The sequence below is a fragment of the Perognathus longimembris genome, chromosome 13 (genome assembly GCF_023159225.1).
Source record: "Perognathus longimembris pacificus isolate PPM17 chromosome 13, ASM2315922v1, whole genome shotgun sequence".
NCBI classification, from domain to species: Eukaryota; Metazoa; Chordata; class Mammalia; order Rodentia; family Heteromyidae; genus Perognathus; species Perognathus longimembris.
In genome coordinates, this window is record NC_063173.1 from 45,956,709 (window position 1) to 45,979,846 (window position 23,138).

The window sequence follows — 23,138 nt, forward strand, 5'->3', positions numbered from 1 at the left end:
CCATTTGTTCACTGTTGTATGCCAGCCACTTGGCTCAGTAGACTCATTGCACAAGGTCCCTAGTAATCATAGATTAGGGTGGGGCCTATATAGATTGTGTGTGTGTGTGTGTGTGTGTGTGTGTGTGTAACAAAAATATGTATTGCTAGCTCTTTTCTGTCTGCCCAATTATAAAAAGGTCTAAGCAAATGTCACTTTGTGAGCCTTGGTACGATGTATTACATAAATCTGGGGCTCAGTTATAGGCAAAGATATTAGAAAAAGGGAAAAGCTAAGGGAGAAGAGTAGTGGGACTTTGGCTAAATTGGAGAGGCAGCTCTGGTCAAAGGTATCAAATCTAATTAAAACAAAATATGAACACTCAGGAAGCTGAGACAGAAGAATTACAATTTCCAGGTTAACCTGGGTTACATAACAAAACCCTATCTCAAAGCACCATTACCACAATCAAAACCATTAAGACCGAGGGTGCAGTTTAGTGGTGGAGCTCTTGCCCAGAAGTATGAGGTCCTGGGTTCCACCCCAAGCATTGTAAAATAAAATAAAAATATGTTGCCAGATCTATGCACATGGTTGAATTCTGCTGGACAATTGACAGTATCCAAAGAACATTCCCATGCTTATGGTTATATCAAGCTAATCTTAAGAAAGTGGAGAAGGAATTGGGAAGTGAGGGAGAAGCTCAAAGTAAATATTATAAAAATATGAAGTGAGATTCAAGGTATGCTGAGAGGGAACTCTTAGAATATTACCCTTCAGTAATTCTTGCTTGGCAAGCAACCACAAAACTCAACTAAAATGAAAACAAACTGTCCAACATTATTTCCATATAGTACTGGGGATTGAACCCAAAGCTTGCCAGGCAAGTATTCTGTTATTTTATTGTTCTAAATATTTTTATTGGTTTTGGTTTTGTGATAGGTTCTTGACTAACACCGTTCTGGCTGGCTTTAAACTCACAATCCCTCTTGTGCCTCTCAGAAAGCTGGGATCACAAGCCAGCACCTCCCTGAGCTACATAACTAATTTACTGACTCAACAGTTCCTGCTAGCTAAGAATAAACTTTAGATACCTGATGTGCGTCCAAATCCATGTAAAAAAATAAAAAGAGTATAGAAACTTTTGAAAGGAAGATAAGAGACTGAAGCACTTCTCATTTACTAGCAAAAATTAATTGTACAAAGAGGTTTCATTGTGATATTTACCTATATTCCTGTAATGTGCCTGCTCACACAACTTCTTTTAAAAGATTAGCATATATTGGCTGTAAAGGGGTTGCAGTATAATTTCCATCCACACATATAATGTACTCCTGATCAACACATCCTCTACATCTCTCCTTCAACCTTGCACCTCTACCCCTCCCCCATCCCTGCTTATGCAGCGTCTTACACTTAGTGGTTTCTCCTCTGGAATTGTACTGAGTTTTTTGGGAAACTTCCAAGCTTTTACAGAGGTTTCATGCAGGCTCCCTGGAAACCTCACTTCAATCTCTCTCAGAAATGGGGGAGGGGAGGAAAGGAAAGAAGAAAAAGTAAAATTCGCTCTGGTCGTTTAAGCTTATCTTTCCACAAGCTGTTTTTCTGTGCTATATTTTGTCATGCATCTTAATGTTGTTGTTTTTTTTGTCGTAGAGTATTATTGACTGTATTAAGCTATTTGTCTTAAATTTCTAATCATTGAGCGTAATGAATGGCATGGAAACAGGGAGCCCTGAGTCTTTACCCGTAGGTTTTAGGGGACGATGGCAGCACATGATACACTCGAGTGTGGAGTGTTCGGTGCAGATGTGAAAATTAAACTCCGGCTCCACAATGACTCTTAACTACGAACTTCCCATTCGCTAGTAGCTTCCGGGATCCCTCACCTTTCTCCAGTCTCACCAAAACCCCTCTGGGTCTGACTAGCCAATTAGAGAGAGGTCGTCCACAGTTGCCAGATCGGCCGCAGCCAATGAGAGACCCGGGCGCTTCGGTGGGGCGAGACTTGCAGCCAGCTAGTGGAATCCTCGGGGCTGTGATGACGCGATTGGGCAGGACTGAAGATTGACTGGCAGGCGAACGATCCACTTTTGGACACAAACGCGTTTGGGCGGGAGCGTTGTTATCCAATGGATCGCTCGCTACGCTCAGAGGAAAGCTAAGTGACCAATGGGGCGCAGGTATCGCCTCAGGGGCGGGGTTTAGGTCCATAGTTCTCCACAAGCGGCATCTGATAGTGTGCTTCTCCTCACCGCAGGTTCCTCCTCTACGCTTCATTCATTCATTCATTCACTCATTCCCTCCCTCTCCCCCCCCTCCTTTCATTCACGAAGGTTGCGAGGCCTAGTTAGAAGCTATGGAGAGCGCTGTCCCCGCCGCCGGCTTCCTGTACTGGGTGGGCGCGAGCACGGTGGCCTTCGTGGTCCTGCGCGTCTCGTACTCCCTCCTCACGGCCTTCCGGATGTGGAGTGTGGGTAACGAGGCCAGAGTCGGCCCGTGGCTCGGTGCCTGGGCAGGTGAGTCGGCTGCGGCGCCCTCGCTCCCTTCCCACCCTCAGTAGGGGCTCGCGGTTCGGCTCGGCCTGGCTCGCAGGCCCTGCCTGGTTCAAGGCCTGCCGCCGCCTGTCTCCAGTCCTGGACCGGCCGCCGCCTTCTCCCCCAGATGCGGTGCCGCGGCCTCCCCGCCTACCTCAGCCCTCCTCAGAGCTTCTTTAGAGACCTGAGGTAGAATTTTACGAGGCGTCCGGACATCCTTTGACTTGTGATGGAGTTTTACTAGAGTGCCTCTCCGGGTGGGAGCAACTCCGGGAATCCGACACGCAATCTGGTGGGTGCGGGGAGGTCGGTCCCAGCTCCGCGGCGTGCGTGTCCTGTAAGCCATGTTGGGTTTGTGGCCGGAGTCTGGTGCCTCCCCCCGACCCCCAGCCACCGAGGCCCGCATCTGTGTGTGTGTGTGTGAGTGTGATTTTAACACATGAGACCGTGGTTTCGCCGGAAACAACCCGGCCCCTCCGCTAAGTAGCGATTAAAAGCCCTCTGTGGATGTGCAAGTCGGGGGTGAGGGTGGGAGGAAGTGTGCGGACACCGGATTCCTGCAGTCATGGTGCGTGGAGCCTTGCTCTGCCGGTCACTTGGATTTCTCGTGTAATTTGCAAAACAAACAAAAAACAGCCACCCCCTGGAGTTCTGATGAGTGTGGTATGATAACTCAAAGCTGCACTCGGGAATACTTTTTCTTAAAAAATTTTCCCCCCAATAGATGGCAGGACCATGTGTTCCCACAGAAAGTGAGCTAAACACATGCATGGATTTTGTTCTATCCAGCTGGAGGAGTTTAAAAATGGAGGGCAAAGATCAGACTGGAGAAGTCGGGAGAATTAATCGCTATTTTGCTCTCACTTTTTTATTTTTCTTTTTTTCCTCCCTTTGAATTTTTTTAAATAAGCAATTGGTTGCTTATGATAGATCGATAGACTTGTGGTTCTCTAATGTTTAGTAATTAAATGTTCACTTCTCATGTATTCTAATGAATTTTGAGGTGGTTACAGTTTAAGCTCAAGAAAGGTACACTAACAATGTTACTGTGTGTACTTTGTTCATTCAGAAATATTTAAACAGTTAATAGGAAAGATACGCAACTTAACCTTTTGGGACTGCAACACAAACATCTTGTGTAGAACTGAATGTTCAAGAATTTTCAATGTGGAGCAACTTGACCTTAGAAAACTTTGCCTGATTGGTTATCTTGTTATCCTTGTTATCTTTGGGGAGAATCTCTGGGGAGAAAACAAAACACCAAGTTCTCAATCCGATTGTAATGAAGATTAGAATTTCACAGTTGACTTGCCCAATTGGAAAAATTTGCTTGTAGAATTTTACAAGTTACGCAAGGCATAAATGCCATCATGAGTCATTTAGCACAATGAAAATTTGTGATCTGTAAGCCAAGTCCAGTGTTTTCTTTCAGTTAGAGCTTAGAGAAATTTATTATGAGCAACAAAATTTAAGAACAATGGCTTTAGAACAAATTAATGAAAAGTGTGGTGCATTTGGAAAAAGAAACAAATGATTTCTTCTTAGATTTCAAGAAGTGTCTGGGTGCACAAAGACTATGTAGGGAACTTAAGTGCATGAGGAAAATGGGAACTAGCTAAAGATTTAATGTAGCTAATAAAATGCTATTTATGACATTCTCCTTTCTAGTAGAAAGGAAAAAAAAAAGTGGCAAGGAGGAAAGAGGAAGGATAAATGCTGGAGAAATTTACTAAACAATGTCCATCACAAAATTTTTATTTCTTGAAAGATACAACCAAGCTAGAAAGGCAAGGCCAACTGTAAGTCCAATGTTATTATTAACTTTGTATTGTTTTGCCCTGTGGTGGATCATTGGTGCTGCTAGTGGCCAGGAACGTGAGGTCCCAGGCCTATGTCTGGTTACAGCCCTGGTGCCCACTGGAGGATCCTCTCTGGTCTGTTCACAGAGAAACAGGAATGGGTAATGACAGAAAATGGGATTGGATCTGTTGAAATCCGCAATTTTGCACAGGAGGTGTTATTTACTGTAATCTGCCCAAAGTTGGGACAAAATTGAAAAGGCAAGATGAGTTTGGTGCTTTGCAAAGAGTGGAGGCTGTCAGTGAACTCTTTCCTCTCCTCTGTCATAAGTAACTGCAGTTAGTGAAGCACATGCAGAATCCAGGGCTTCTCAACAAATCTTTTTTTTTTTTTTGGCCAGTCCTGGGCCTTGGACTCAGGGCCTGAGCACTGTCCCTGGCTTCTTCCCGCTCAAAGCTAGCACTCTGCCTCTTGAGCCACAGCGCCGCTTCTGGCAGTTTTCTGTATATGTGGTGCTGGGGAATCGAACCTAGGGCCTCGTGTATCCGAGGCAGGCACTCTTGCCACTAGGCTATATCCCCAGCCCCTTCTCAACAAATCTTGAAGATGATGAGTAAAGGTGACACTGAGTAACCCCTCAGAACTAGATGAACTAATGAGTGAAGAAGCATATAAGAAATATGTCAAATTGATTGAGGAGTAAAAATAGCACCCTGAATAAAGTAAGAGTGAAGTAACTTACTGCAGCATAGTTGTCTAAATTAGTGGTAGATGAAAAACAAAATAACATTTTGCAGCTACTTAACATTGGTATGAGAGAAAATACCCTTCACAGCTAAGTTTTTGTAATCTATTAATAAATTTTAGACTAAACTCTAGGATCTGGTATTCATAATTTGTTACCCAGGGTAAAAACTGTGGAAGATATCTGCAGGACAATACTGTTATCATAAATAAGTCATCTTGTAACTTGTTTGGATTTGGGTGACCTAATGACTGCCATTTGAAATAACTGAGTGGAGGAAAGTGCTTGTTGGATGGTGGGCATTTGCTAGTGCTGTTTTCATACAGTGAAGCAACAAGTTCGCAGCAAAGTAAGAAAATGAAGAAAATATTAAACCTCTTCATTAAAAATAAAATAAAATTGCTCATACAAGTTAATAACTCAGGTGATAAGTCCAAGTCACCTATATAAAGAGCCCCATGTAAAAGTGACATTATCATTTCATAATTAACACTTATATTGAAAAGATTTCACCCCCCCACACACACGCACACAAAGGAAAAGTGACAAAATTGAGGAAGGATTTATGTAAGATGTAGAAGTGAAATGAATAGAACACTAGAACCAAAGAGAGGATGATGCTAATCTTTTTTTTTTTTTTTTTTTTTGTCCATCAAGGGGCTTGATCTCTGGGCCTGGGCGCTGTCCCTGAGCTCTTCAACTCAAGGCTAGCACTCTACCAGTGAGCCACAGCACCACTTCCAGTTTTCTGGTGGTCAATTGGAGATGAGAGTCTTACGGACTTTCCTGCCTGGGCTGCCTTTGAACTGCAGTCATCAGATCTCAGCTTCCTGAGTAGCTAGGATGCCACTGGCGCCTGGCCAAGATCATGATATTTTTATTGAAGTGAAATAGTGCCTGGTCCATTTTACCCTGGAGATAAGTAAGGTGTTAAGTTTTTGCCCTGCCTGATCTCAGGCCTACATCCTTCTATCTCTACCTCCCTAGAAGCTGGGATTACATGTGTGAGCCATCATACCCTGCCTGAAAAATTGTCCTTAAAATTTTAAGTGCTTAAACAGAAGTGATCAAAATGAAACCTCTCCCTCTCTCCTCCCCTGCTTTTTCTTGTTGTCTGCATCTGGGAAATTTCCTGTCCCATTACTTTGTTCACATAGCATGTTTCTTGTTTGTATCTGCTAGAATATAAGCACTGTGAAGGCGAGAGTTGTTTGAGAATATCTATTATCAGTATTTTTGAGACTAAAGGGTCATATGTTTTTGTGGTTATATTTTCTTTTGGCTTTCTCTTAAGTTTAAATAAGTATATACTTAGGACATAGTGGTCTCCTGACATCTAAAAGTGTAATCGTTTATAGTCGAAAGCAAAATATAGACTATAACCGCAGAAGAGGTTGTATTTGTATAGACCCTGGAACTAGATGATCTTCTTTTAAATCTCAGCTCTGACAGTTATAGTTATGTCACCTTAACTTCTGTGTGCATCAGTGTTTTCACTTGCAAAATCAGGATAATGATAGACTTGAAATGCTGGTTAAATGAAATTAAGTGATTTAATGAGCATGGGATACTTAGAACAATACCTGAATACTGTATATGATAGCTCACATTGTTAGGCCTACTACCACTTTTATTGAAGTGGATGACTCTTAATACCTCTAGTATATCCAACTTTTCCAGGGTTTTCTTGAATATTTGATAACTTACTGCCATGGAAAGGAAGTATGTTAAATTTACGTTTTGCTACCCCTTATATTCTGTTTTGGACTTTCTTATTCTTGGTAATTCTTTTATCCCCTTGCTACTCACCCAGGTTTCCATCAGGGATGGCAGATACAGGCAACTTAGGAAGATACACAAAATGAAAGGATAAGACAGGCCTCTGCACATGGGTACCATGTTTTGCTGATTGGATGTACTCTACTTGTTTTGGCCCCCTATCATTGGGCATACGTCACTCTTCAATGCTGGCACTCTAGATTCCCATATGGAAAGTTTCTTAAATTTATTTTCAGAGATTATTACAGTTTAAGGCTCCCCCCACCTCAGGACAAAAAGTGGTGTCCATGGGCCAATTTCTTTTTTTTTGGCCAGTCTTGGGCTTGGACTCAGGGCCTGAGCACCATCCCTGGCTTCTTCCTGCTCAAGGCTAGCACTCTGCCACCTGAGCCACAGCGCCCCTTCTGGCCGTTTTCCATATATGTGGTGCTGGGGAATCAAACCTAGAGCTTCATGTTTAGGAGGCAAGCGCTTTTGCCACTAGGCCATATTCCCAGCCCCATGGCCCAGTTTCAACACTTGGCCCATTTATTTGCTTAGCTTTAATTCCTAGAAATCATGTTTTCCACATCTGGACATAAAATTGCCAAATAATAGTTTGTACATAATTATACATTTAGAGAATAGTCAGGTAAGTTGGGTTGCTAGCAGAGGGCATAAGATGATGGCTATATCTAAGTTATCTGTGGAGAAGGATAAGCAGCAGGCTCTGATGACACAGTAGAGAGTTCTCAGGAATGAAGAAAAACATTGACTTGTGATATCTATGGAGTTAGCATTTCAGAGTTCAGATTTGTGGTTTAGGGGTGCTCAGCTGGCAGTCTGCGCAAATGTTCCTAAATCTAAGGAACTCCAAAATCTGAAACACTTAGGCTTCCATGCATTGAGACTGCTGTAAGAACAGGACATTATTGAATATTCCTGCAACTTGTGTGGAAAAAGAAATGGTCATGACCCTTTCTGTAGAAGAGCCTGAGATTGTAAAGAAGTGGCAAGTACTTTTGTATTCATTGAGGGCAGCATTATGCCATCTGCTTGGTTGCCCAATCAAGACATTGAAAAATGGGGAAAACCTGTAGCAACAGTTGTGGCTCGAGTAGTAGAAGTGGTAGAGTACCTGTCTAATAATTGAAAGGGTCTGAGTTCAAAACTTACTCTGCTTCTCCAAAACAACAACAGCACACACATACCATACAACTAGCCTGGGAGAACTCACTCGTTTTAGCAGTGCCAGTGAAGTTGGTGGATCTTACCTGCATCTCAGCTGTGCTTCTATACTACATTTACTGATTATGTTGATGACAGTGAATTGCCACAGCAATGTAATGTACTTCTCAAGGTGGGTAGGAAAGAGTATAGTATCTTTCAGAATGTAAATGACTAGTTTTAAAGTTCCTTTAACATTTCTTGTATGTAAAAATTGAACTATCTAGACCAGGTCTTCTCTAGTGACTGGCATTAACTACTTACAACCACTCTAGCTTCCAGAAGAAATATTCTCAGATTTGCTCTAATGATACCTGGACTTCCAGTCCAGACACACGAACAACGCTAATGGAGTAAACAAGCTCCCCTAGTCTTGCACATGGAGGCTACTGCATCTATGTGTGTGCAAGCCTGTCATTGCAAAGCATTTGAAGGGAGGTGATGAAGACTGTAGATATTGTGAAGAGAAAACAACAGCAACACATCACCAGGCTGGATAACAACCTTCACACATTCTGAATTAGAGGAGGAGGCTGGATTCATGCGCTGTTATTGTAGTGATGACATGCTAATTTGCAAAGTCTTTTTCAAGTATTCTCAAATGATTTCCACAGAAACCCTGAGAGGCAGGTCAGGGTTGTTTTTGTTCTTTCCACATACTATGCAGGGCTAGGAGAGAAGCAGTAATGGGTGTAAGATTTATACAGCTAGTAAATGGCAGAAGATGTTGAATCTAGGTTTTCTGACTCCAGGCTTTATGTCCTGTCTGATTTATATATAAAGTTCCTGAATAAAGGTGGTTTTAGGCAATTTGGAATATGTGCACTAGAGCTCATGAGTTGGAATGTTCTGAAAATGGTGCTTAAATGTGAAAAATCCACTTATCTCTACAGGAGTGGAGATAACTCACAGGAGTCACAAGACTCAGTCAGGTGTGCTTGTAAAAAGTAGATACTGGGACTTTACTATAGACCTACCAGAATCTCTGAAAGAATGTGCAAAAAAATACCTATATTTCTTTCTTTCTGAAACAGAGTCTTAACTAGGTAGCCCAGGCTGCCTCCAGAATTTCAGGATCATACAGTGTTTTCCTGGCTATTGATGAGGATTCTTCCAAGAGTCATAGGCCAATAACCTAATTAATTTTGTTTTTGTTAAGTCATTCAAATTATGCAGAAAGAAAATGAGCTTAGATTCAGCCAGAGATATTTAGACTTATATTTTTAGGTTTTTTTTTGTTGTTGTTTTCTTTTGTTTTTGTGGTGCTGAGGGTCAAACCCAGCAGAATGATGGTGACCCTAACCTGTGGGAATGGGGCAGGTACCGAAAGAGGAGGGAGTCAGGGGAGAAAAAAAATAGAAGCCATGGGCTCTTACTGTAAGTGCGTGGTCATGCGGGTGAGGGAGTCAGCAATGTCTAGAACTGTATTTGGGCTTTGGGCAGTGACCAAACACAGAAAGAAAGACCCAGCATTGGAAAGAAAATAAGATTGATTTCTGGTAGGTTCCGTGTGGATGTTATGAAATCTTAGTATCAAAGAGCACCAAGAAAAGCTAAAACTTGTAAATTCTGTGTCGAAATCCTTTGGATCAACTAAAACTTTTATATTTTTATAATTGTAATTGTTCTCAATTACATGCAGTACTTTATAGTCTATAGAAAAGTTTGGAGCTTCAGCATGTGCTATTTTAGGAATGGGTGAACATTATTTTTGAACAGTTTTGAGTGTATATATCACTTAGCATTTGAGTTTAGTAAATCAATTTCCTTTTTGGACAGGAGGTTAGTGGAAAGTGCTCTGGATTTATCTTTAGATTAGAATTCATATCACACTTATTAGTTGTGTAATCTTTTGTCAGCCACTCTGGTTTTTGTTTGTTTATTAGATTTGTGTAGAAGTCCTTCCTTGTCTGTCTTTGCTAATGATGGTAGGCATCTTTGGAAGCAGTGTAGGAAGTAGAAAGCATTATGCTCATACAAAGCATTGGGCCTTTCTTCCCTGCTGTTTTAAGTTAAAAACCTAGAAATAGAATTGCTCCATGATTAGATTCAAATTGTGTGAGGTTCAGATTGCTTCCAGATTTATCTTGGGATATGTTGCAACTTTGTCATGATCAACACCCGAATCTCCTTTTTGGATTTGATTATTTAATATTTGTCAATTTTAGAATATGACTAAAACAGACTTTCTCAAAAAAGCTTTGTCAATAAGCTGCTTTCCTTTTCTTCCCTCTTCTTTCCCTCTCATTCTCTCCTCTCATCCTCTCTGCCTTATTTCCCTCCTCTCCCTGTCTCCCTGCCCCCTCTGAGCTCCCCTCTGACCCCTTTCCTCTCCCTCCTTCCCTTTCTCCCTTCTTTCCTTTTTTCCTTCCTGTTACTAGGACTTGAACTCAGGGCTTCTCACTCTTGCTTAACTTTTTTGCTCAGAGCTAGTACTCTACCATTTGAGCCACACCTCCAGTTTTTTTTTTTTTTTCGTTGATTGGAGGTAAACATCTCTAAGGTTTGTCTGCCTGGAGTGAGGGATGCCGGTTTTAGGTTTTCCATTATTGCTGAGATGATAGTTATGTGCTATGTTCAGCTTCTGGGAAACAGAGTCCTACAGACTTCCCTGCCCTGGATAGCCAGGATTCTCAGATCTCAGTAGCTAGGATATGGCATGAGCCACCAGCACCCATGTAAACTGCTTTTCTGAATTAAAAGCAAAATTGATTTAACTAGTGTGGTAAATTAATAGCTTGAGCTTATAAGAATGGTAATGGATTAAGGAATATGGTGGTGTTGCTAATGTACTGTCATTTCAATTTTGGTACAATTAGAAGATTTTTGTAGCTTGACATAAATGTCCCATCATTGTTTTATAAGCTTTATCAGCAGAGGTGATTTTAAGTTCCTGTCATTCCTCATTCAATACCCCACTATTCCCACTTGAGGCTAAAAGGTAGAGTTGTTAACTCTTTAAATATTTTTTTATACCAGTGCTGGGGCTTGATCTGGGTGCTATCCCTCAGCTTTCTCATTCAAGATTAGCACTCTACCACTTGAGCCACAGCTTTACTTCCAGCTTTTTTGTGGTGAGTTGCTAGGATTACATTAGTGCCTGGCTTAACTTTCTTTCTTTTCTTTTTAAAAATAAACTGTTCTTATCATTAAATTTAGTTCTTCTCATTAAATTTACTCCTACGAAGTATAACATTAATGGCATATAGTACATTAAGGCATCTATAGTAAAATAAATACCTTTGAAATAAGAGAATACTCTATCTGATTTTTTTTCAGTGTAGCAATATGTAAACATCCAAATCTCTAAGATATTTAAAATATATTCTTTGGAGATTGGGCATATATTTTCCTTTTAAAAATCATTTGCTCATAATAGTGTGAGTGGAAACTTTTTTTTTCCCTTTTGTGATCGTGTGTGTGTGTGTGTGCGTGTGCGTGTGTGTGTGTGTGTGTGTGTTATCCCAGAAGAAGTTAACTGTTTGATTTGGGAGACGACCCTGTGAAATACTAGTAGTAAGGAATTTGACCAATAAAGGAGTGTTGGATGCTTAATCTCATTTGTTGCAGAGCTCTGGAGATAGTTTCAGAGATATCTAGGAAACTGGTATTACCCACAAGAAGCCACTGAGGACTGTCAGTGGCAGGAGACTATGACTCATTAGTCCTGTGGCCTGCTGTGACTGTGGGTTTTGCTGCCATCAGTCCCTGGATGAAGAGATGCTTTGGAATGTACTCTCTGGTGGTATGGGCAGGACACAAACTTAGCTTTTACATTTGGTTTTATTTCCTTTAAATAAAGTGATGAGGTAGGCCAGGGGAAAAGGGTGGAAGAGATAATTCTTGGAGATAATAAAAGAAATACAGTTCAAGTTGCAGCATTAATTGATAATGTGTGTTATAATCATTTCGGTGGTGAAGATGTTTGCCACCTGAAGATGACTAATGGATAGGCCTGCTTTAAGTATTTTGAAATTTTCTCTAAGTACAGATGAGCACTAAGTAAATGAATGGACTCATAGGTTTGTGTAAGAGTATGAATCAATCCCTTCTTCGTAATGGAAATCTGATCTGTTGAATGGAAGAGGGTTTATACTTGGTCAATGCAGTGACTACAACTCTGAGTGAAAGTGGTGGCAGATAGAATTGGCTGCTTGTTGACAAAACTTCAAATTTGTCTAGGTGCCAGATTAACTGTATACTTTAGAGGGGAGGCTCACCCCTTCCTGGCTCCAGGGACCAGGTCTTGGCTCAGTTTGAACTTACTTTGTGATTGCTGTCCCCTTGGTTTTGGTTGGTTGGATGGACATGTAATGGCTCTGGCCAGGGAGATGTGAGAAACAAACTTCAGGAGGGCTGTTGAGAGGTTTTCTTTAGCTTAAAATAGACACAGAAAGAATGGTGTTACCTGATCATGTGATGCCAGCAGCTATCCTTGGGAGGAAGGCACCTGCTGGCGAAAGAAGTACTGTACATATGGCCATTGCAGAGCTGAAGGGTGGAAACTACCTGGGCCAGTAATGCTGGCACTGACCTGCCCAGTTCACCTGCTCAGGGGACCTTCCACTGTCCCTCACTTTGAGATAGCCAACTACATTTTTCCTAAAATGATTTCTAGCATCTAGAGCTGTAGATTCAGCTGAAAGAAAGGGAAAGTTCATAGATTGGGAAGATTGGGGATTTCATAGTTCCAAGCTAGCGTGGGCAGAGAAATCTGTAAGACTGTTTCCATGTCTGGAAGCTGGACATGGTGGCATGGGCATACCATTTCAGCAATGATGAGAAGCCAAAAATAGTCATCTCTCATGGTCCAGGCGCACACACATACAACAGTACAGAAGGCAAGACCCTGTCTCAAAAATAACCAGCAAAGGGCTGGGAGTATGGCCTAGTGGAAAGAGTGCTTGCCTCCTACACATGAAGCTCTCAGTTCGATTCCCCAGCACCACATATATGGAAAACGGCCAGAGGGGGCGCTGTGGCTCAAGTGGCAGAGTGCTAGCCTTGAGCAAGAAGAGGCCAGGGACAGTGCTCAGGCCCAGTCCAAGGCCCAGGACTGGCAAAAAAAACCAAAAAAACAAAATAATAATAACCGGCAAAAAACAGGACTAGAAGCATGGCTTAGAAGTAGAGCATTTATTTAGCAAGCACAGATTGAGTTCAAACCCCTTTTCATTCCTCCAAACAAAATAGAAAACCTGAAATAAAAAGAACTGCAAGTGGGACTCAACTTGTTTAGTTCTTGCCTAGCAAACATGTGCCCTGAGTTCATTCCACACTACTGCAAAATTAAAGAATAAAATAAAATAAATTAAAAACAAATGGTGAGGAAATTTGCTGAGTTGCTGAAAGCCTGGAGCAAGGACACACGGAGCTCAGGGACATGGACTCGTTGAATCTTGCCAGAGAAATTACCTTACTGATGTGGTTTCAAGGGCTAGAAGAGCCTAATATATGTGCACTCATATTGCTTTAAAATGAAGATACAGGCGCTGGGAATATGGCCTAGTGGCAAGAGTGCTTGCCTCATATACATGAAGCCCAAGGTTCAATTTCTCAGCACCACATTTATAGAAAAATGGCCAGAAGTGGTGCTGTGGCTCAAGTGGCAGTGCTAGCCTTGAGCAAAAAGAAGCCAGGGACAGTGCTCAGGCCTTGAGTTCAAGGCCCAGGACTGGCAAAAAAAAAAAAGATAACAAAGAGTTGGTTCTTTGAAAAAATCAACAAAATAGACAGACCCCTGGCAAACCTGACCAAAAAACGAAGGCAGCACACTTAAATAAACAAGATAAGAGATGAAACAGGTAACATCACCACAGAAATAACCGAAATTCAGAAAATAATAAGGGACTATTTTGCAAACCTTTATGCCAACAAATTCGAGAACTTGGAAGAAATGGATGATTTCCTAGAAAAAATTCATATACCCAAACTCAACCATGAAGATTTAAACCTTCTAAACAGACCCATATCCAGTATTGAAATAGAAACGGCAGTAAATGATCTCCCAACCAAGAAAAGCCCAGGTCATGATGGATTCACTGCAGAATTCTACAAGGCCTTCAAAACAGAACTCACACCAATATTTCCCAAACTCTTCAATGAAATTGAAAGAGAACGTTCACTACCAGACACATTCTATGAAGCCAGTATAATCCTCATCCCAAAACCAGGCCGGGGCTCATCACGGAAAGAGGACTATAGACCGATTTCCCTGATGAACATAGACGCAAAAATTCTCAACAAAATTCTGGCCAATCGACTTCAACAGGTCATCAAAAAAAATCATACACCACGATCACACTGGATTCATCCCAGGGATGCAAAGTTGGTTTAATATACGCAAGTCAATTAATGTAATCCACCACATCAACCAGAGCAAGGTAAAGAACCACATGGTTTTATCTCTGGATGCGGAAAAGGCGTTTGATAAAATCCAGCACCCATTTATGCTAAAAGCCCTGGAAAAACTGGGATTCCAGGGAACATTCCTGAATATAATCAAGGCAGTTTATGACAAACCAACAGCAAGCATAACTCTAAATGGTGAAAAACTAAAGCCATTCCCTTTAAAATCAGGAACAAGGCAGGGATGTCTACTCTCTCCCCTGCTCTTCAACATAGTACTAGAATTCCTAGCCAGAGCAATTAGGCAAGAAGAAAATATAAAGGGGATCCAAATAGGAAAAGATGAACTTTCTCTCTTCGCAGATGACATGATCCTATACCTAAAGAACCCCATAGACTCTACCCCCAAGCTACTAGAGTTGATCCAAAACTTTGGCAAAGTTGCAGGACATAAAATAAAGCCTCAAAAATCAATGGCCTTTCTCTATGCTAACGACCCCAAGACCGAGGCTGAAATCAGGAAAGCAACTCCTTTTGCAATAGCCCCCCAAAACATAAAAAACCTAGGAATAACCTTAACCAAAGAAGTAAAAGACCTCTTTGATGAGAACATTAAAAACATGAAAAATGAAATTAAGGCAGAACTAAGGAAATGGAAAAACCTCCCATGCTCCTGGATTGGCAGGATTAATATAATCAAAATGGCAATATTGCCAAAGGCTATCTACAAATTCAATGCAATACCCATTCATATCCCAACACCATTTTTTAATGAAATAGAGGAAGCAATCCAGAAATTCATATGGAACAATAAAAGACCTAGAATAGCAAAAACACTCCTAAGCAGAAAGAACAGTGCTGGAGGAATTACAATACCCAACTTCAAGCTGTATTATAAAGCTATAGTAATAAAAACAGCTTGGTATTGGCACCGGAACAGGCCTGAAGACCAATGGAACAGAATTGAAGACCCAGAAATGAACCCACAGAACTATGCCTACTTAATCTTTGATAAAGGAGCTAAAACAATAGTTTGGAAGAAAGATAGCCTCTTTAACAAAGTGTGCTGGCAAAACTGGCTCAACACATGCAACAAACTAAAACTAGATCCTTATATATCACCCTGCACCAAAATCAATTCCAAATGGATTAAAGACCTTGAAATCAACACAGACACCCTGAAAACACTAAAGGAAGGAGTAGGAGAAACACTTGGGCTCCTTGGCACAGGACGGAACTTCCTTAACAAAGACCCAGAAAGGCTACAAATCAAATAAAGGTTGGACAAAAGGGACTGCATCAAACTGCAGAGCTTCTGCACGGCAAAGGACATAGCTCGCAAGATAAACAGAAAGCCCACAGACTGGGAGAAGATGTTTACCGGCCATTCAACGAGCAAAGGCCTCATATCTAAAATATATGCAGAACTAAAAAAATTACCTTCCTCCAAAACAAAACCGCAAAGAACCAATAGCCCCCTCATCAAGTGGGCTTAAGACTTACAAAGAGACTTCTCTGAGGAGGAAATGAGAATGGCCAAGAGACAGATTAAAAAGTGCTCTACATCACTGGCCATAAAAGAAATGCAAATTAAAATAACATTGAGATTCCATATCACCCCAGTAAGAATGTCATATATCAAGAAAACTAACAATAACAATTGTTGGAGGGGATGTGGCCAAAAGGGAACCCTACTTCATTGTTGGTGGGAATGTAAACTGGTTCAGCCACTCTGGCAAGCAGTATGGAGATTCCTCAGAAGGCTAAATATAGAACTCCCCTAAGACCCAGCAACCCCACTTTTGGGTATCTATCCAAAAGACCACAAACAAAATCACAGTAAAGCCACCAGCACAACAATGTTCATCACAGTGCAATTTGTCGTAGCTAGAATCTGGAACCAACCCAGATGCCCCTCAGTAGAAGAATGGATCAGGAAAATGTGGTACATATACACAATGGAATTTTATTCCTCTATCAGAAAGAATGACATTGCCCCATTTGTAAGGAAATGGAAGGACTTGAAAAAAATTATACTAAGTGAAGTGAGCCAGACCCAAAGAAACATGGACTCTGGTCTCCCTTATTGGGAATAATTAGCACAGGTTTAGGCAAGTCACAGCAGAGGATCACAAGATCCCAATAGCTATACCCTTATGATCACATAAGATGATGCTAAGTGAAATGAACTCCATGTTATGGAAATGATTGTTATATCACAGTTTTAACTATTTTCAACGTCCCATGGGTATCTGTAGTTTCTATTATTGATGATGTTCTTGTATCACCTTCCTGTGGTTGTACCTACACTATCTCTGTAATCTTATCTGAGTATATTAGAAACCGTGTATACTGGTATTAGAACTAGGAAATTGAAAGGGAATACCAAAATCGAGAGACACAGGGTAAAAAAAGACAAACAACTACAAAAAGCAATACTTGCAAAACTGTTTGGTGTAAGTGAACTGAACACCTCATGGGGGGATAGGGAAAGGGGGAGGAGGGAGGGGGGAATGAGGGACGAGGTAAGAAACAGTACAAGGAATGTATCCAGTGCCTAACGTATGAAACTGTAACCTCTCTGTCCATCAGTTTGATAATAAAAATTTGAAAAAAAAAACCAAGATAAAGTTTATATTGACTGGCAGTAAGTCAAAACCCAAATAGAAAAGGACTGCAAGGCAGTAGTAAGAAAGATAAAACACAAAGGTGGAAATGACCCACACTAGACTAGGACTCTGATCATATGCTATTACTAGATTTCAGAGAAACTGAACTTCTGCCAGCATGAGCTTTCATTCTGGTAAGATTCAGTAATTTAGACACACTTTGGCCTATTTATGAAGCTGCATATCCATGTATATGTGTGTATGCTGTGTATTGGTTTTATAGATGAAACATTGGTTTAAGAAAGATGACTATTCTTATAATACGGTACAACACTAAACTGAGGATATAGCTCAGTGGTAGAGTACTTGCCTAGCATGTTTGATATCCTGGGATCAATCTCTGGTACTACCGAAAAAAAGGTATTGCTGACTAAAAGAAGAATCTGATCCTATGTTAATGGGTCAAAGGCAGGAATGAGAAGAATAAGAAAGCTATAATTACCAGTTTTAAAGTTCTTATGCTTCTTTTTCCTCTTTTTATTTTATTACATTTCAACATCACTATTTCTAGCCTCTTAAAGTGCTAGTGTGTGTGTCACACACATATACACACGCATCAACATGGCTATGTATCATCAATACTAAGATAACCTCAGGAAGGTAATATACTTTTACACAGATATATATTTGGTTTATCTAGTGACATGTACTAAAATGAAAAAATTAAGCAAATCTGAATAAGTTGTTGATTAGTGTCTTCTATTGGCACAACTCTAAAATGATTATGTAAAAAGCATTTTTACTGAGCATAGGATTATGTAGGTCATTGTAAAAGAACTGACTGGTCCAATACCACATTCTTATATTCTCTTTGAGATATTTTCTGAGACAGAAGTAGCTGCATGTACTGTTGTTGGAAAGAAATTGTCTTTTTGGAGGGCAAGTTCTAGACTGAGGTTTGAATTTATTGGCTTGCTTGTGAGGTATACTCTTAACACTTGGGCCACGTCCCCAGACCTAAAGCTTTACTGTTTGCAAGGACTCTCGTTCACTCTGTGCCTTTGTGTTTTATATTTTTTTGCTCTTTATGTCATCTTTTATGCATACTTTATGGATAGTGTTGTTTGGAGCACGGTTGGCTTTCATGATCACCTTTTATCTGTTTTTGAAAAACAGATAAATGTAATTCTTAAATATTATTGAGGTGTTTTCCCCAATAGCAGCTTTAACCTCTTAGAAAATTTTTTTTTAACCTCTGCTTTTTCTGGAATGATAGTACAGAACAATTAGATTTTTACCAAATGTTCTTTTAGGCTCACTGTGCCCTCTAGTGGAGAAAATACAGAGCAGTGAAATAGCTCAGGTGATAAATAGCAGAAAGGATGGAAGGTTTCTAGGTGAGATCCAAGTTGCTCAGTTGTTTTTTCCACTCATTCAAAAATACTGTGCATATATCTTCCTCTATGAGTGTGTGAGGATCTAAGGAGGGATCTCTTAGTTCTGACTTAAGGCTTTTACACAGTGCCTTGCAGACTTTTGTCCCTTCCATTATGCCATATTCCATTTATAAAATAGTAGCCAAATCTAGTGGTGAGTGGAGAGAAATTTGTTTTTTGCCCCTACAGTGAACTCAAATGGTAACATACTTATTTATACAATCAACCCTAACAATAGATGATCAAATTTTAACTTCATAATATTTTAAAGGTTTTAAAGAGACTGGGAGAAAAATCCCACATTAAGTAGATATAAATAAGAAACATTTTGCCAGTACTTTTTTAAACCAGTCAGAATATTGAGGGTTAATTTCTTTCTTTCTCTCTCTCTCTCTTCTTTCTTTCTTTCTTTCCTTCTTTCTTTCTTTCTTTCTCTTTCGTTCTTTCTTTCTCTCTTTCTTTCTGTCTCTCTTTCTTTTTTTCTTTTCTTTCTTTCTTTCTTTCTTTCTCTCTTTCTCTTTCTTTCTCTCTTTCTTTCTTTCTTTCTTTCTTTCTCTCTCTCTCTCTCTTTCGTTCTTTCTTTCTTTCTTTCTTTCTTTCTTTCTTTCTTTCTTTCTTTCTTTCTTTCTTTCTTTCTTTCTTTCTTTCTTTCTTTCCTTTTTTTTGGCTAGTCCTGGAGCTTGAACTCAAGGCCTGAGCACTGTCCCTGGCTTCCTTTTGCTTAAGGCTAGCACTCTACCACTTGAGCCACAGTGCCACTTCTGACATTTTCTGTTTATGTGGTGCTGAGGAATCAAACCCAGGTATTCATGCTAGGCAAGCACCCTACCACTAAGCCATGTTCCTAGAGCCAGGATTAATTTCGATTCCCCTCCTCCCCTCCCCCATTTTTTGAATGGAAAGAGCTGCTGTCATGTTCTGTGACATTGCCTGGAGCTGTCTCTTGGTAAATACTGGGGCTTTTCCATGTGAATGGTGACTGTGGATGATTGAGCCCTGACAGATAGGAGGTCTCCTACACGTGCCAGCTCCAGGCTGGGAGTGCAGCCAGACAGGACTGGGGGGTGAGATTTTTGCCATGTGATGAGGAACACATTGTGTCTACAGGCCACACCCCTGTAACTGTCCTGGGGCACTTCTGCCTTACTCAGTTACATTAAAATCATTCACTCATGTTTTAATTTAATTTTTTATAGTAACAAGAATAGCATACGTTTACTGTTTATTACATATTGTGCATAATACTTATAATTTAGTCTTGTGATCAATCCTTCTTAGCATAATAACGATTTGCACAGGAAAGATATTGAGGCACAGGCACTTTACATAGCCTTTAAGAGTATGGGTGTGTGTTTCCCTTAAATTTCCATTTCAATTGAGCATTTCAGAAGTACATAAGACTTTCACAAAATCTTGCACTAATTTCAAAGTAGGAAGGAGCACTACCATCTCTTGTGAGGATAGAAGAGTGAAATGGAATAAATTTGATCAATTTCTAAGGAAATATTGCATGTGGAAATCTAGTCCTTATGTTCACATTTAGTTCACTAATATTTTTATTACAACTTTTATAACTTGGCCTAATTGTATGCTAATTGTTTTAATCATTGCAGCTTCAACATATATGAAGTATTTGCTCATAATTAAGCAGTGAGTTATGACAAGCAATGCCTTTTAGTTTGATTATATGATACTCTAATTTCCTAATAAACTCCAGTGATGTTTTATCTTAATTGTACGTATTAATAGATTCTGTACACATTTAATTATCTACTACATTGGTATTCCCATAACTTTTAAGCAGTTAGGCTAGAATATAACCAGAACTCACACATAAATTCACATGGGGCATAATGCACAAGTTATCATTGCTGTATTGAGAATGGAAATCACCAACTGACAATGTGAATTTTTTTTAAGGCTATATAGGTGTACAATTCAATGACAAAAAATTAAAGTAATATAAAACATCTACATAGACTTGGAGTATAAATTCTAGGTCATAACTCAGAGATGTTTCAGTATGAATAAAAGAATCACATATTAATAATACATGATCATGTTTTAATTTTAACTGATGAATTTTGTGTTTTAAGATCTGGTTTTTCTGAACTATAATAATTGACCCTAGAGGGTGCTAATGAGCACCAAAGTCTTTCAAACAAAATTAAAGATGACTTTTATTCAAATGCTATTTCCTTGGGATTTAGTCCATATTTGGAAATGGCACAGAGTTTGTTTTTCCAAGAAGCATCAGAGAAAAACTGCTTAGCTTTTGTTTTCAGGTGGGGTGAGTACCTTACTAATGAAATTTGAAATTCTTTGAAAATTCCACCAGATATGTGGAACTTCTGTAAATCAGCTTTTGAATCTGCTTTTGAGAAATTAATATTTCAAAAGAAAAGAGCTTACTAATGAATATAAAATATGAACCTTAGAATGAATTTAGCATCTTTTAAAATTATTTAAGTTTGCAGAGGTGTTTATTTTATTTTTAGAAAGAAACTATTCGGGTAGTTTGGCTTCTGGGCACTAATGGCTCATGCCTCTAATCCTAGCTACTGAGGAAACAGATCTGAGGATCAAAATTCAAGTCCAGCTCAGGCAGACAAATCCAAGAGACTCTTATCATCTCCACTTAACCAACAAAAAGCCAGAAATAAAGCTACGATTCAAGTGTAGAGCACCAGTCTTGAGTGAAACAACTAAGCAAGAGTTCAGGGCCTTAATAAGTTCAAGCCCCAGTACCAGGACACACAGAAAGAAAGAGGGGCAGTGGTGGAGAGGGAGATTGGGAGAAGAAGAGGGAGAGGGAGGGGCAGAGGAAGGGAGGGAGGAAGGAAAGGAAGGGAGGAAAGGAGGAAGGGAAAGTTTGACTGGACAACCAGTGTTTCACACCTATAATCCTAACTACTCGAGAGGCTGAGATCTGAATCAGTTTTAAGCTAACCTGGGCCAACAACTACTTTCTCGTCGTTATCCAGCTAAAAGCCAGAATAGAGGTATAGCTCAAGTGGAATAGCCCCAGTTGTGGAAAGCTGATCCAGGGTGTATGGCCCTGAGTTCAAGCCCCAGTACCAACATACTCACCCAGAAGGAAATTTGCTCTTATATAGAATTAATATTTAGAACCCCATTTGAGCAAGTAGAATACTTTAAGACAAGTGTGATATATTGATTTGAAGAAAATATACAGATTTTTTTAAAGTGCGAGGGCTTTCAGAAAAGTGTTCCTTTAAATCAAACTTCAAAGGAAGAAGTGTTGAAGATACATTAAAGAAAAGGTTTAGAGGGCCTGAAGCTCAGTGGTAGCATGTGTTACCCTAGCATCAGAACCCATAAACTCAGTTCTCAACACCATGAGGAAAGAGTGAAAAACGTTAGCCAAACAAAAAACAAATTGTACTTAATTAAGATAGTCTTGTCAAAGAATCAGTTTTAACGTAAACATTTGTATTCCACCAACCTGTGAAAAATGGTGAATTTCCAGATATTGGCTTTGGTTATTTTTCTAAAATATAACACAGTCCTCATCATTACAAGCAGAGAGCCATTTTAGAATTCTTGCAGTAATTTGATAAGAAAACTGTTTCATTCACTTAAGGCACTACTGTCCAATAGAACTTTTTGGGAAAACGAACATATTCTACTTCTGTGGTGGTTTGGGTAGTCATCAGCTACTGAACACTTGAAATATGGTAGTATGACTGAGGAACTAAAGTTTTTATTCTTAATTTAAGTTTGTAGCCATTTGTGTCTAGTGGCTACTGTGTTGGACCTTGTGTAGGTTTGAAGTCTGCCTAGGTAGTACATGTCTGGGATTGAATTATGACCCATAGTATTGATTTGTATTCCTTCACTCTGCATGTTTATAATCCTACTTATGACACTATAACATGCAAGTAGAAAGCAGGAATTGTATTCTGGAAACTAAGTTGATAATCCATTTAGGTCTAGGATCTTGGGACTTAAAAAAAACCCACTTATTAAATTTTATTTGCCCCTTGGACATGCATGTCTCCAAACACTGAAGCTTTTCTTTTGTGTTTTTGAGTTAAAATACAGCCTGGGACAAATAAATAACTGTAAAACAAAATGACCAATTAAAACAAAACAAAAACAACAGCAAACCCGAACTTACATGTACCTGCATGGGAGTTTTATTTGAAAGTTGATGTTATTCCAGATGTCCTTAAATGCAGCAAGTGGGCCTTCATACTTGGAGAGTATACTTGGCTATTGGAAGCAGGTGATTCATGCTCATCTCTGATAAATAGTGAATGATAAAATATTTGAATAAAGCTTATGTTTACCCAGAGAAGTTGCAATTCCATTTTCTCCTGGGATTGTCAGCCTTATTTTATTGATGAAAAAATTAGGATTTAATCAAGTTTTTATAATTTGATATTTTATGCAGCGAACATTTTCTTGGCCACTTAAAATTACTCAGGTTACATTACATAGATTTCTATGTTACGAATGGAAGAACAGTTCCTTCTCTGTGGCACTAATAATCTATTGGATACAAAACAATGAAACAAGAAATTAGACTATGTCATACTCAGAAGTATACTGCATGTATGTGTATGTTGTGGGAGAAAAGGACAGGTACTTGATAATGTAGTAAGAGCGAAGGGAGTCTAGAGCTCCAGGGTTAGAAGGCAGAGAAGGGCACTCAGAAGAGGAGATAGCGAGAACA

The 23,138-nt window shown here is 39.8% G+C and overlaps 1 protein-coding gene across 1 annotated transcript in view; it reads left to right on the forward strand.

Annotated features, from left to right (window-relative positions):
* Nucleotides 1-2,220: 2,220 nt before the first annotated feature.
* The window catches only part of Hsd17b12 (hydroxysteroid 17-beta dehydrogenase 12), a 121,561-nt gene continuing 100,643 nt past the window's right edge, over nucleotides 2,221-23,138 (forward strand). The window contains exon 1 of the mRNA XM_048360436.1: nucleotides 2,221-2,498. Coding sequence (XP_048216393.1) covers nucleotides 2,339-2,498 — 160 coding nt within the window. The 5' untranslated portion in view covers nucleotides 2,221-2,338. The remainder of the gene's footprint in view (nucleotides 2,499-23,138) is intronic.